A 13,347-nucleotide genomic window follows, 5' to 3' on the forward strand; every position below is an offset into this window, starting at 1 on the left:
TATTACCAAATTACTCTGAATGCTACTAGAACACCATCCATTCCAGAAACAAAGACCCACATGCTGCTGGCCACAGCCCAGGACCCGCAATAAAAAAAATGTACTATTTCTTTTACATTTTTTCTTAGGGGTAGCAAGGGAGACCACAGGGCTAGCCAGGGAGACCGCAGGGGTCGCAGTTGCGAACCCTGGCAACCCCTAAATGATGTTCCTGATCCCAATCCCTACTAGTCAATATGGTAGAGAAAATCCATTGTTAAACAAACGTATTTTATTATAAAATTCATATAGTAAAAAAGAGGTTACAAAAATGTAACATCACATAAAACCCACTACACATAAAGACATGTATTTCAAAATTTCCTATACATAGAAATACATTTACAATAATGCACAAAAAATCATCAAATCCACTAGTAGGCCCGAATACACTTCTATACTAGACCAGAATTAATGGTTATATAAACTGCCCAACATGTTTCGTTCCTCACACATAAGCATTGGGACATTCTTCAGGGGATAAGGCAGCCACAACTTCGAAAATGATTCACGGGTGGGTCAGCTGGTCTCCACAACATAACAACCACTCCACAAGCTAGGACAACGGAAAGGGAAGGGGGAGTCACCATACATTTCTTTAAAAGATTCACTAAGTTCAGTAATCGCAGTAGTCTCCAAATGCACCATAAATCGAAAGACAATCTAACTAGAATGTGCATTAATACACCATCAAAAAAACATGTTGGATCAACAATACCCGTTCCCTGTGTTTGGTATTCCTTTTAATGCGTAGATGCATTCATAATCCTCTAGAGTCGGACTGAAAGTCAATTACGATAAGGCATCCCAAGATTGCCCACACCACTGTAATGACATAAAAAAGCGGACCCTGTATCAAGCACAGAACCACATTTTCCCATTGTCCCACATTCTTAACAGCGCCTCGATGCCTTTGGGCTGTTAATTATCCACCTGTAATGCCAATGTCAATGGGATGGGACTCATTAGCATGTATTGCTTGTAATTGAAGTTGCTTCTCTGTCCGTGAAAAACCATTTCACCAGACTCAGCACAGGCCCACCCTGGGACTTAGACTTGCGCATGGGAATGATATGCAAATCAGCACAAACTCCTGAACAGTGTCACCCTATCCGTAGTCGAATGACCGCAAAAAGTATACATCGGTGTAGGCATTTCCTGTCCCGCTGTCATTGGATAGTGAGCTTTTGGAAGTCGGGTTGAAGTCCCTGGGTCGGTCGGGAAAGGGTTAAGGGAGGGGTGGGGGCGCATTCCGATCCCGTTCCTCGGGGGCTGCTGTGTGGTGCTGCTGGCTGCACGGCCTGTGTGGGTGTTTGAGTGGGGTGAGTCACGCCTGGCCGCGGGCTCTCTATAAACTCGGGGGAAGTGGAAAGGGAGCACACCGAGGCAGGCACGGCGAGTCCCACAGCGCCCAAGACTCCGGGATCTCTGCGGGGGAAGCGGGTCTCTCCAGGTTACTGAAACCCTCGCAAGGTACCGGCGGCCTCCCCTAGGGCTCCTGCACACTCGCGGTAACCGGGAGTTGGGACGGGACCTACTCTCTTGGCTACCTGGACCTGGAAGTGGGGTGTCGGCGATGAGGACGATGACCCGCCTGCTGCTGCTGCTGTCCACTGTCCTGGCGGCTGCACACCTGGCACAGCTGCCCGGAGACCTGCTGCCAGAGGACCAAGAAGCTACGGTGAGTCACCTGCCGTATTGGCAGCTTAGCCCCATCAGAGGTACAGGCATGTGCTGACTCGGCATTTCATCCTTGCAAGACTGATGAAATGAGGCCCGTGTCTGCTGGGTTATAGCCGGGGCTGGCTACAGATGACTAGGGGACCCTTTCCAAATGGCGTGGCCCTCTTACATCCAGGCTTCAGCTGTATACATCCCTGGGCGTTGGCCAGCAAGCATGCACTGCTGTGTGCTATTAAGGTTTTCAAATGGCATTGTAAACTGGGCATATACGTTTCTTGGGGCAGAAGCACTTTCAATTGGTTTGGTTGTGTATCCCCAGGGCCCTTCTCTGAGCAGCGAATCGATTGAAGTGATGGGAGCACACTTCGAAAACATAGCTGTTTTGTTTCTCACAGTTCCCAGCATCTGTTGCTAGATAACAGGTCTCTTGTGCCCATATACATCTAAGAAGGCAACTTCCTCGGTGAATATGCACACGAACGCAGCCTCAACGTGTGCCCTGCGCCTGGGGAGCGTGTGTGCATATTATCCAGGGGAATGCTGATTCACCACTGCACCGCAGAACAAAGAAAGGCAGCCAGCAAGGGGGTGACGCACATAATTACCATTTAAGAAGAGCTACTAATCTTATTTTGTCATGTTACTGGTGCACCGCCATACCTACGGTGTGGGGTACCATTTTAGGTAATGCAGTTGAAATGCCCTGGCCCTGTTTATGGCAGTTTGCAGATTGTATATGTCGCCTTTGAAAGAGCAATACTTCTGTGATATAGACATGCTGCTGTGCTAATTATGTTAATTTAGGAACCAACTATCTCACCCCCTGCGGGTGTATAATGAGGAAACACCCTGAATGTGGGCTTCTTAACACGGTAGTGTGCTTATGCTTCCCACACCCGTGCTTCAACACTGAGCCCTGGTCACGTGGGCTACTGGCTTCACTTGTGACCACTAAGCCTAAAAGGCATGAGGTCTGATCCGATCTGATAGACAGTGTGATCTTGGTCAAATCACTCACTCTTCCTACTCACCCTTTCCGACAGGCACCAAATTGGCCATGCTTAAATGTTGCCAGGACAACCGACCTACTGCACATTTGTACATGCAACACCCCCCAACCCTCCCTCCGTTGCCAACATGATGTTTGGATCGCCTTTCAATGGGACGCACAGCATCGCCCCCTTCCTGCATCTGCTGCAGATGCGTCTTGGGGCAGGCTAAATACAGTCACGTGATCTTCTTTGTGTGGTAGAAGCTTTCCCTGCTGCCTGTGCGATAGGAGTGACGTTTGCACTGCTGCTGCCTGTGCTGCGCCTGTTCTGCATGCAAGGGAAGCTGGCAAGGCGTCTCCCTATGCTCTGGGCGGAAGCTTGCACTGCTGCTGCCCATGCTAGACCTTTTCTGGGTGAGAGAGAAGCTTGCACTGCTTTTGCCCATGCTAGACCTTTCCTGGGTTGGAGAGAAGCTTGCACTGCTGCTGCCCATGCTAGACCTTTCCTGGGTTGGAGAGAAGCTTGCACTGCTGCTGCCCATGCTAGACCTTTTCTGGGTGAGAGAGAAGCTTGCACTGCTGCTGCACATGCTAGACCTTTTCTGGGTGAGAGAGAAGCTTGCACTGCTGCTGCCCATGCTAGACCTTTCCTGGGTTGGAGAGAAGCTTGCACTGCTGCTGCCCATGCTAGACATTTTCTGTGTTGGAGAGAAGCTTGCACTGCTGCTGCCCATGCTAGACCTTTTCTGGGTTGGAGAGAAGCTTGCACTGCTGCTGCCCATGCTAGACCTTTCCTGGGTTGGAGAGAAGCTTGCACTGCTGCTGCCCATGCTAGACCTTTCCTGGGTTGAAGAGAAGCTTGCACTGCTGCTGCCCATGCTAGACATTTTCTGTGTTGGAGAGAAGCTTGCACTGCTGCTGCCCATGCTAGACCTTTTCTGGGTTGGAGAGAAGCTTGCACTGCTGCTGCCCATGCTAGACCTTTTCTGGGTTGGAGAGAAGCTTGCACTCCTGCTGCCCATGATAGACCTTTTCTGGGTTGGAGAGAAGCTTGCATTGCTGCTGCCCATGCTAGACCTTTTCTAGGTTGGAGAGAAGCTTGCAGTGCTGCTGTCCATGCTAGACATTTTCTGTGTTGGAGAGAAGCTTGCACTGCTCCGTTTCTGGGTTGGAGAGAAGCTTGCACTGCTGCTGCCCATGCTAGACCTTTTCTGGGTGAGAGAGAAGTGTGCACTCCTGCTGCCCATGATAGACCTTTTCTGGGTTGGAGAGAAGCTTGCACTGCTGCTGCCCATGCTAGACCTTTTCTAGGTGAGAGAGAAGCTTGCACTGCTGCTGCCCATGCTAGACCTTTCCTGGGTTGGAGAGAAGCTTGCACTGCTGCTGCCCATGCTAGACCTTTCCTGGGTTGGAGAGAAGCTTGCACTGCTGCTGCCCATGCTAGACCTTTTCTGGGTGAGAGAGAAGCTTGCACTGCTGCTGCCCATGCTAGACCTTTTCTGGGTGAGAGAGAAGCTTGCACTGCTGCTGCCCATGCTAGACCTTTCCTGGGTTGGAGAGAAGCTTGCACTGCTGCTGCCCATGCTAGACATTTTCTGTGTTGGAGAGAAGCTTGCACAGCTGCTGCCCATGCTAGACCGTTTCTGGGTTGGAGAGAAGCTTGCACTGCTGCTGCCCATGCTAGACCTTTTCTGGGTGAGAGAGAAGCGTGCACTCCTGCTGCCCATCATAGACCTTTTCTGGGTTGGAGAGAAGCTTGCACTGCTGCTGCCCATGCTAGACCTTTTCTGGGTGAGAGAGAAGCTTGCACTGCTGCTGCCCATTCTAGACCTTTCCTGGGTTGGAGAGAAGCTTGCACTGCTGCTGCCCATGCTAGACCTTTCCTGGGTTGGAGAGAAGCTTGCACTGCTGCTGCCCATGCTAGACCTTTTCTGGGTGAGAGAGAAGCTTGCACTGCTGCTGCCCATGCTAGACCTTTTCTGGGTGAGAGAGAAGCTTGCACTGCTGCTGCCCATGCTAGACCTTTCCTGGGTTGGAGAGAAGCTTGCACTGCTGCTGCCCATGCTAGACATTTTCTGTGTTGGAGAGAAGCTTGCACAGCTGCTGCCCATGCTAGACCGTTTCTGGGTTGGAGAGAAGCTTGCACTTGTGCTGCCCATGCTAGACCTTTTCTGGGTGAGAGAGAAGCGTGCACTCCTGCTGCCCATCATAGACCTTTTCTGGGTTGGAGAGAAGCTTGCACTGCTGCTGCCCATGCTAGACCTTTTCTGGGTGAGAGAGAAGCTTGCACTGCTGCTGCCCATGCTAGACCTTTCCTGGGTTGGAGAGAAGCTTGCACTGCTGCTGCCCATGCTAGACCTTTCCTGGGTTGGAGAGAAGCTTGCACTGCTGCTGCCCATGCTAGACCTTTCCTGGGTTGGAGAGAAGCTTGCACTGCTGCTGCCCATGCTAGACCTTTTCTGGGTGAGAGAGAAGCTTGCACTGCTGCTGCCCATGCTAGACCTTTTTTGGGTGAGAGAGAAGCTTGCACTGCTGCTGCCCATGCTAGACCTTTCCTGGGTTGGAGAGAAGCTTGAACTGCTGCTGCCCATGCTAGACATTTTCTGTGTTGGAGAGAAGCTTGCACTGCTGCTGCCCATGATGCTAGACCTTTTCTGGGTTGGAGAGAAGCTTGCACTGCTGCTGCCCATGCTAGACCTTTCCTGGGTGAGAGAGAAGCGTGCACTCCTGCTGCCCATGATAGACCTTTTCTGGGTTGGAGAGAAGCTTGCACTGCTGCTGCCCATGCTAGACCTTTCCTGGGTTGGAGAGAAGCTTGCACTGCTGCTGCCCATGCTAGACATTTTCTGTGTTGGAGAGAAGCTTGCACAGCTGCTGCCCATGCTAGACCGTTTCTGGGTTGGAGAGAAGCTTGCACTGCTGCTGCCCATGCTAGACCTTTTCTGGGTGAGAGAGAAGCGTGCACTCCTGCTGCCCATCATAGACCTTTTCTGGGTTGGAGAGAAGCTTGCACTGCTGCTGCCCATGCTAGACCTTTTCTGGGTGAGAGAGAAGCTTGCACTGCTGCTGCCCATTCTAGACCTTTCCTGGGTTGGAGAGAAGCTTGCACTGCTGCTGCCCATGCTAGACCTTTCCTGGGTTGGAGAGAAGCTTGCACTGCTGCTGCCCATGCTAGACCTTTTCTGGGTGAGAGAGAAGCTTGCACTGCTGCTGCCCATGCTAGACCTTTTCTGGGTGAGAGAGAAGCTTGCACTGCTGCTGCCCATGCTAGACCTTTCCTGGGTTGGAGAGAAGCTTGCACTGCTGCTGCCCATGCTAGACATTTTCTGTGTTGGAGAGAAGCTTGCACAGCTGCTGCCCATGCTAGACCGTTTCTGGGTTGGAGAGAAGCTTGCACTGCTGCTGCCCATGCTAGACCTTTTCTGGGTGAGAGAGAAGCGTGCACTCCTGCTGCCCATCATAGACCTTTTCTGGGTTGGAGAGAAGCTTGCACTGCTGCTGCCCATGCTAGACCTTTTCTGGGTGAGAGAGAAGCTTGCACTGCTGCTGCCCATGCTAGACCTTTCCTGGGTTGGAGAGAAGCTTGCACTGCTGCTGCCCATGCTAGACCTTTCCTGGGTTGGAGAGAAGCTTGCACTGCTGCTGCCCATGCTAGACCTTTCCTGGGTTGGAGAGAAGCTTGCACTGCTGCTGCCCATGCTAGACCTTTTCTGGGTGAGAGAGAAGCTTGCACTGCTGCTGCCCATGCTAGACCTTTTTTGGGTGAGAGAGAAGCTTGCACTGCTGCTGCCCATGCTAGACCTTTCCTGGGTTGGAGAGAAGCTTGAACTGCTGCTGCCCATGCTAGACATTTTCTGTGTTGGAGAGAAGTTGCACTGCTGCTGCCCATGCTAGACCTTTTCTGGGTTGGAGAGAAGCTTGCACTGCTGCTGCCCATGCTAGACCTTTCCTGGGTGAGAGAGAAGCGTGCACTCCTGCTGCCCATGATAGACCTTTTCTGGGTTGGAGAGAAGCTTGCACTGCTGCTGCCCATGCTAGACCTTTCCTGGGTTGGAGAGAAGCTTGCACTGCTGCTGCCCATGCTAGACCTTTCCTGGGTTGGAGAGAAGCTTGCACTGCTGCTGCCCATGCTAGACCTTTTCTGGGTGAGAGAGAAGCTTGCACTGCTGCTGCCCATGCTAGACCTTTTCTGGGTGAGAGAGAAGCTTGCACTGCTGCTGCCCATGCTAGACCTTTCCTGGGTTGGAGAGAAGCTTGCACTGCTGCTGCCCATGCTAGACATTTTCTGTGTTGGAGAGAAGCTTGCACAGCTGCTGCCCATGCTAGACCGTTTCTGGGTTGGAGAGAAGCTTGCACTGCTGCTGCCCATGCTAGACCTTTTCTGGGTGAGAGAGAAGCGTGCACTCCTGCTGCCCATCATAGACCTTTTCTGGGTTGGAGAGAAGCTTGCACTGCTGCTGCCCATGCTAGACCTTTTCTGGGTGAGAGAGAAGCTTGCACTGCTGCTGCCCATTCTAGACCTTTCCTGGGTTGGAGAGAAGCTTGCACTGCTGCTGCCCATGCTAGACCTTTCCTGGGTTGGAGAGAAGCTTGCACTGCTGCTGCCCATGCTAGACCTTTTCTGGGTGAGAGAGAAGCTTGCACTGCTGCTGCCCATGCTAGACCTTTTCTGGGTTGGAGAGAAGCTTACACTGCTCGTGCTCATGCTGTATGAGAGTGGCTTGCATGGCTACTGGCCATGCTGTGTCTGTTCTGCGTCCGAGGAAAGCTTGCAAAGCTTCTTCCTGTGTTGTATGAGGGTGGCGAGCACTACTGCTGGCCTTGCTGTGTCGCTTCCTTCTGTGTACATGACGCTTGTACTGTGGCTGCCTGTGCTACACGAGGAGTGCTGGAACAGTTGCTGTCCCTGCTGTGCCGTTTCAGCATGCGAAGGGCGCTTGCACTGCTTCTGCCTGTGCTGCACGGAGGAAGCTTGCGCTGGTCGTGCAGTGCCTGTTATGTCCGTTTTCGGACTGCGTCCACCTGTACTGGAAATGCTTGTGCTTATGCGCCTGCTGAACTTTTTCGGTGTGTAAAAAGGGGAAGCTTGCGCTCCTGTTGTCTGTGCTGCGCCTAGTCTGTGTTAGCGGCGGAGGCTTGTACTGCATCCCCTGTTCTGTTTATGGGGGACTCATACATTGATGGTGGAGGCTGTGCAGTCCCGGATCGGTGTGTGAAGGAAGCGTGCACGGCTGCCGCGTGTGTGGAACTGTTTTGTGTGAAAGAAGCTTGTCACAATGCTGTTAGTGAAGCACCTGTTCTCTGCGCAGGATAATTGTCGGGAACCTTTTCACCGCATGGTTGTTCCGTTTGTGAGTGAAGCTTGCACTTCTGATACAGTCAGTTAGTCAATATGTTTATTCGGGTCAAATAATCCATAAAACACATACAAAATACAATGGCACAGTCCATAATAAGGTATATTTATTGCTCACAAGTATATATAAAATCCAAAGATAAAAGGCCTTCTGATACCTGTCCTATACCTGTGAAGGGCGAGTGATGGGGGCTTGCGCCATTGCTGCGTGTGATGTGCCTGTCAGAGCGTGCACCCTGTACCTCGAAGGTGCTTGTTCTGCACAGCGCACACTTATTCTTTTCAAAATGGAGAGCATAGGGGCTGTCTACAGAGAGCCTTTGGTATTTGGGTGAAAAGGAAATGCGTGAGATGTTGGTCAGTGTGGGGCAAGAGGATGGAGGTCAGTGGGGGCAAGAGGATGGAGGTCAGTGGGGGCAAGAAGATGGAGGTCAGTGGGGGCAAGAGGATGTTGGTCAGTGTGGGGCAAGAGGATGGAGGTCAGTGTGGGGGCAAGAGGATGGAGGTCAGTGTGGGGGCAAGAGGATGGAGGTCAGTGTGGGGGCAAGAGGATGGAGGTCAGTGGGGGCAAGAGGATGTTGGTCAGTGTGGGGGCAAGAGGATGGAGGTCAGTGGGGGCAAGAGGATGGAGGTCAGTGTGGGGGCAAGAGGATGGAGGTCAGTGTGGGGGCAAGAGGATGGAGGTCAGTGGGGGCAAGAGGATGTTGGTCAGTGTGGGGGAAGAGGAATGGAGGTCAGTGTGGGGGTAAGGGGGTGTTGGTCAGTGTGGGGCAAGAGGATGGAGGTCAGTGTGGGGGCAAGAGGATGGAGGTCAGTGTGGGGGCAAGAGGATGGAGGTCAGTGGGGGCAAGAGGATGGAGGTCAGTGTGGGGGCAAGAGGATGGAGGTCAGTGTGGGGGCAAGAGGATGGAGGTCAGTGTGGGGGAAGAGGAATGGAGGTCAGTGTGGGGGCAAGGGGATGTTGGTCAGTGTGGGGCAAGAGTATGGAGGTCAGTGTGGGGGCAAGAGGATGTTGGTCAGTGTGGGGGCAAAAGGATGTTGGTCACTGTGGGGGCAAGAGGATGGAGGTCAGTGTGGGGGCAAGAGGATGTTGGTCAGTGTGGGGGCAAAAGGATGTTGGTCAGTGTGGGGCAAAATAATGTAGGTCAGTGTCTGGGCAAGAGGATGTTGGTCAGTGTGGGGGCAAGAAGATGGAGGTGAGTGTCTGGGCAAGAGGATGGAGGTCAGTGTGGGGGCAAGAGGATGTTGGTCAGTGTGGGGGCAAGAGGATGTTGGTCAGTGTGGGGGCAAGAAGAAGGGAAGTCGGTGTGGCTCATTGGGACGAAGTTTGGAGAACACAGCCACTCGGTGTCTCTCGGCACACTAGCAACTCCCTCTTTCTGTCTCCCTTCTCTTGTCAAAAACGTTATTTGTGATCTCTCCCTTTTCAAATATTCCCAGCTTTTTATGTCTCTGCATCTGCTATCCAAGACTTTTCTCCCAGCCTCGCCCAGCAGATGCCCACCACTGCCTTCTGAAGGCTGCACCTGGAGCCGATTCCGTTCCTAGTGTGTGTGCTGCAAGTAGCCAGCAAAGGGCCACATAACACACCTTTACAGAGCCCCTCACAACAACACCAGACCGCCACACACCCGTGCTCCCCTCTAACTGACGTTTCTATGGCCTCAAACAGCGCCCCCGGTCACTAAATGACTATCTCTGCAGGGGTGCAGGGGTGGGGAGTGGCTGAAGCCCCCACAATGCTACCAAACCAGCAGCGATGGTGAAGCAGGCACAGCCTGGAAGGCATGGCTCCTTCGGCTCGGTTGGGAACTGGTCTGAGGGCAGGCAGCACTCTTCAGGGAGGGTGTGAGCAGGCACAGATGCAACACAAACTTTAGTAATAATACGGTGGTACCAAAATAATGTCCAACCAAGTTCCGAGAAAAATAGGATGTTTAATTGAACTAACAAAAATGCACCCAATCTGCCCACCCTTGTTAGCGGGGTATGAGATGGGCCAGAACGACACCGAGCGAGCGGATCCTTCCGGAAGCACAGGGAACTAACTCCCAGATCTGTTCCCAAGCCGGAGCCCTCACGCTCCCGCCAGAAGACCAGGCATGGGAGACTGAATGCAGAAACAGCACAAGCCTCAAATGCTCTCCAGAAGCTGTCAATATTGGGATATGCGTCTTGCAAGTCACAGACGTGTTTGTTAGGGTGAGTATTCTGGCCAATTAAAAGATCTGAGTCCAGCTAACATTAATCGCTCCAAATTTTTTCTTGCTGAATCACTTTCAGATATGTTTCAATTTTAAAATTGTGGGCATTCGTATGTACCCAAAATGCTCATTGCTTTAATGTAAATCGCCAGGCTGGGGTTCCATGAAGAGATATAGAGCCTCATTACGTGGTTGGTGCTAGTCATGGCGCTATTAGCGCCATGACTAGCACCAATAACGGGACCGTGTCCGCCCTCGTCCAATGGGGTCTTACCAGTCCAGTCCGACTTTGGCGGGACCGGTAAGTCCCCATTGTAAAAACCATTCCCCATTCCCATTCCCATTGAGCCCCCACAGGACTGCCTGTAAGGGAACACACAGAGTAATCAGACTTTAAAGTGAAGACTCTTGGTTGAAAGATAGGGGTGCTCAGACAAATAATTCAGCAACAACATGTCAGGTTTATGAAGATGTCTTTTAAAAGGTAGAGAATTAGGGCTGAAAGGTCACTTGGATCCTTTCAGCCCTAATCAGCAAAGAGGGCCTCTTCATATCAGGAGGGTGGGTGCTTTAGATGCAAGCCGGTGTCAAGTTGGGAAGCAGTAGTGACTGGCTCCAACAATGTTGTGCATGGCTCTGTCGTCCTGGCATGTTAGCGAATATCATTTTCCATTCTTGTACAGGTGATCAATAAAGAACTACAAATACCAGAATGCAATATGATCCATCAGTAAAAGCCAAGTCTGACTGATTATTTCAGACATGGCAGATAATAATTTGAGGCCCTGCTCAATACATTGTGCTATTTTCAAGATGTACACACACACACACACACACACACACACACATTTGTGTGATAAGGTAACATTTTGTAGTTGTTGATTGACACAGGCATGCCACTTTTTGTCATGCATAACATTTTCATTTTAACAGAGAAAGATGCCAGGCTTTTGTGCATCAAACAAGGAAATATGAACACTCACTAGCTATCAGGAACATGCCTGTAGACAACTCAACTGTTGCCAGGATGGCAGGTCGATCCTGGGACAATGAGGGTTGGCCTTGACCTTCTTGTCTCACCCTGTGTACACCACTTTGTGGCATGCACACTATAAAAACAACCAGCATAACTGTTCCCAATTGTGTTGTATCTGTTTTGTGTGTGAGGAGAACTTGCAGTTCATCTGCTCATGCTCTACCAGTCGCACTGTGGCTGTTTGTCTGGTACTTCTTCCAGGGATGTCATTTCATCAAAATGTCAGAAGTAGCGGAAGTAGCGTCACACAACCCTTGACCTCTGATGACACCACAGGAAGTGATGGCATTTGACCCCACCCCCAAGTGACATCACAAGACGTGATGGCACAAAACCTTTAACCGCTTGACAACACAGAAGTGGCATCACATAGGGTGACCAGGGTTCATCAGTACACCAAGAAAAATATGGTTATGATATCACTGTAATATTATATACATTTAATACAAGAATGTATCACCATATGTGGCATTAATGCCAATGTGTATAGGCCCTGCTACCAAATTACTGTGAATGTAAGCAGACGTCCAACACAACAACTTGGACTAATATACATCACTCTGGCTAAACTGTAAACAGGCAGAGCATCTCGAAGAGGCCTAAACCCCAAAGCACAGACATCCAGTACCTGCCAAGTGTCTGGCCACAGACTGGAAACAGCAACTGAACAACACAAGTCCAACCAGAAAAACAATGGTCTGGGGGGTTGCCCAAAGCATTGCCAATGGTTATGAATGATTTGAAACCTTATAGCCATAACCTTTCTGTTTTGCTTATTTGGTAACACATTTTTTTTGTTAGATGAGAGATAGACAGTGGTCGAAGTCAGCAGGAGCGGTCGGGAGATGTGCCCTACTTTTCTACTTTTTAAAATTAAGTTTCACAGTTCCTATACTTTTATTTTTTTTAAAAGCTGTTCTGGAATGGTTTAGTTTTAAAATAAAAGTGTAGGAAGAAGTTGAAACTTGCACTTTCAGTGCATTACACTGAAGGTGCCCCTAAACAGCAGGCGCAAGTGTTTAGGGGTTTGTATTGTGTGTGGGAGGGGGCGTGGTGATGGGGTTTGTGGGGAGCGGGTGCAGGCCAGCATGGATCATCGTTTCACTACTTCTTTTCATACACTTCAACCACTGGAGATAGAGGGTAAGGATGTGTTGCAGAAGCGCCTCCATGTCATCACAGTCCTTTGTATCTTGCTTAATGCCAGCCATCTCCAGCTTCTACGCGCAAGGACAGGAGCTGAACCCATGTTGCACTGCATCCTCTTGTTGCGAAAGCAAGCGCGTTGCCCCTGAGCTATCCTTCCTAATATATATTTTGTTTGCTTGAGGAAGCAAGGGATGGTTTACTTTAAATGTCGAGGGCAACGTCATGTAAATGAATTATCCCACTTTGCGTCTATCTGGAGTGTGCCTGTGGCAGAGGTCACACAGTGCCCAGGCAGGATTGGTGGCAGAAGCCACTGGGGCACACATCCCTCATCACAGGCCGAGCGGCTCGCAGGATGTGCAAATGAGAAACACTGATGAGATGTGTGTTTATGCTGTGCTGTCACTGAGTACTGCAGGCTGCTCTTACCCATTCCCAGCTAGCTAGATCCAGCCCCTATACCCTTCCTGCTGCTACAGTACTGGGTAAGAGCTGCAGAGACAGCCCGCCTCTGAACCCAATCATTTGGGCATTCTTCATCAATAGACTGCCAACCTGGTAGTCATGGCGGCTTCATAGTTTTTCCTGCCTTTTTCAGGTGCAACACAGATATCTGCTCTTGGCACTGCCTCTTTGTCCAGTGGCCATGGGGTCGCAAGGACAGGTCGAGGGATAGCAGGGGGAGATCCAGAGGGAACAAGGGGGGGCAGCTGCTACCCCTGACAACCCCCAAATGACGTCCCTGACTTCTTTATGAGGAGTCATTGTTCCACGACTGTGCGTAAGGAAGCAAGCCCTGTGACCTTAAATGTTCTCTGTGTGAGGGAACGTTGCACTGCCGATATCTGCGATGTACATTTGTGAGTTTCTGAGGAAAGTGTGCACTGCT

General features: G+C 51.0%; 1 protein-coding gene across 1 annotated transcript in view; it reads left to right on the forward strand.

Annotated features, from left to right (window-relative positions):
• The first annotated feature begins 1,395 nt into the window (after nt 1-1,395).
• MMP19 (matrix metallopeptidase 19) overlaps nt 1,396-13,347 on the forward strand; it is a 61,932-nt gene continuing 49,980 nt past the window's right edge. Inside the window, exon 1 of the mRNA XM_069653707.1 lies at nt 1,396-1,720. Coding sequence (XP_069509808.1) covers nt 1,616-1,720 — 105 coding nt within the window. The 5' untranslated portion in view covers nt 1,396-1,615. The remainder of the gene's footprint in view (nt 1,721-13,347) is intronic.

The sequence above is a fragment of the Ambystoma mexicanum genome, chromosome 3q, assembly GCF_040938575.1.
Source record: "Ambystoma mexicanum isolate Mex_15411 chromosome 3q, UKY_AmexF1_1, whole genome shotgun sequence".
Taxonomy (NCBI): domain Eukaryota; kingdom Metazoa; phylum Chordata; class Amphibia; order Caudata; family Ambystomatidae; genus Ambystoma; species Ambystoma mexicanum.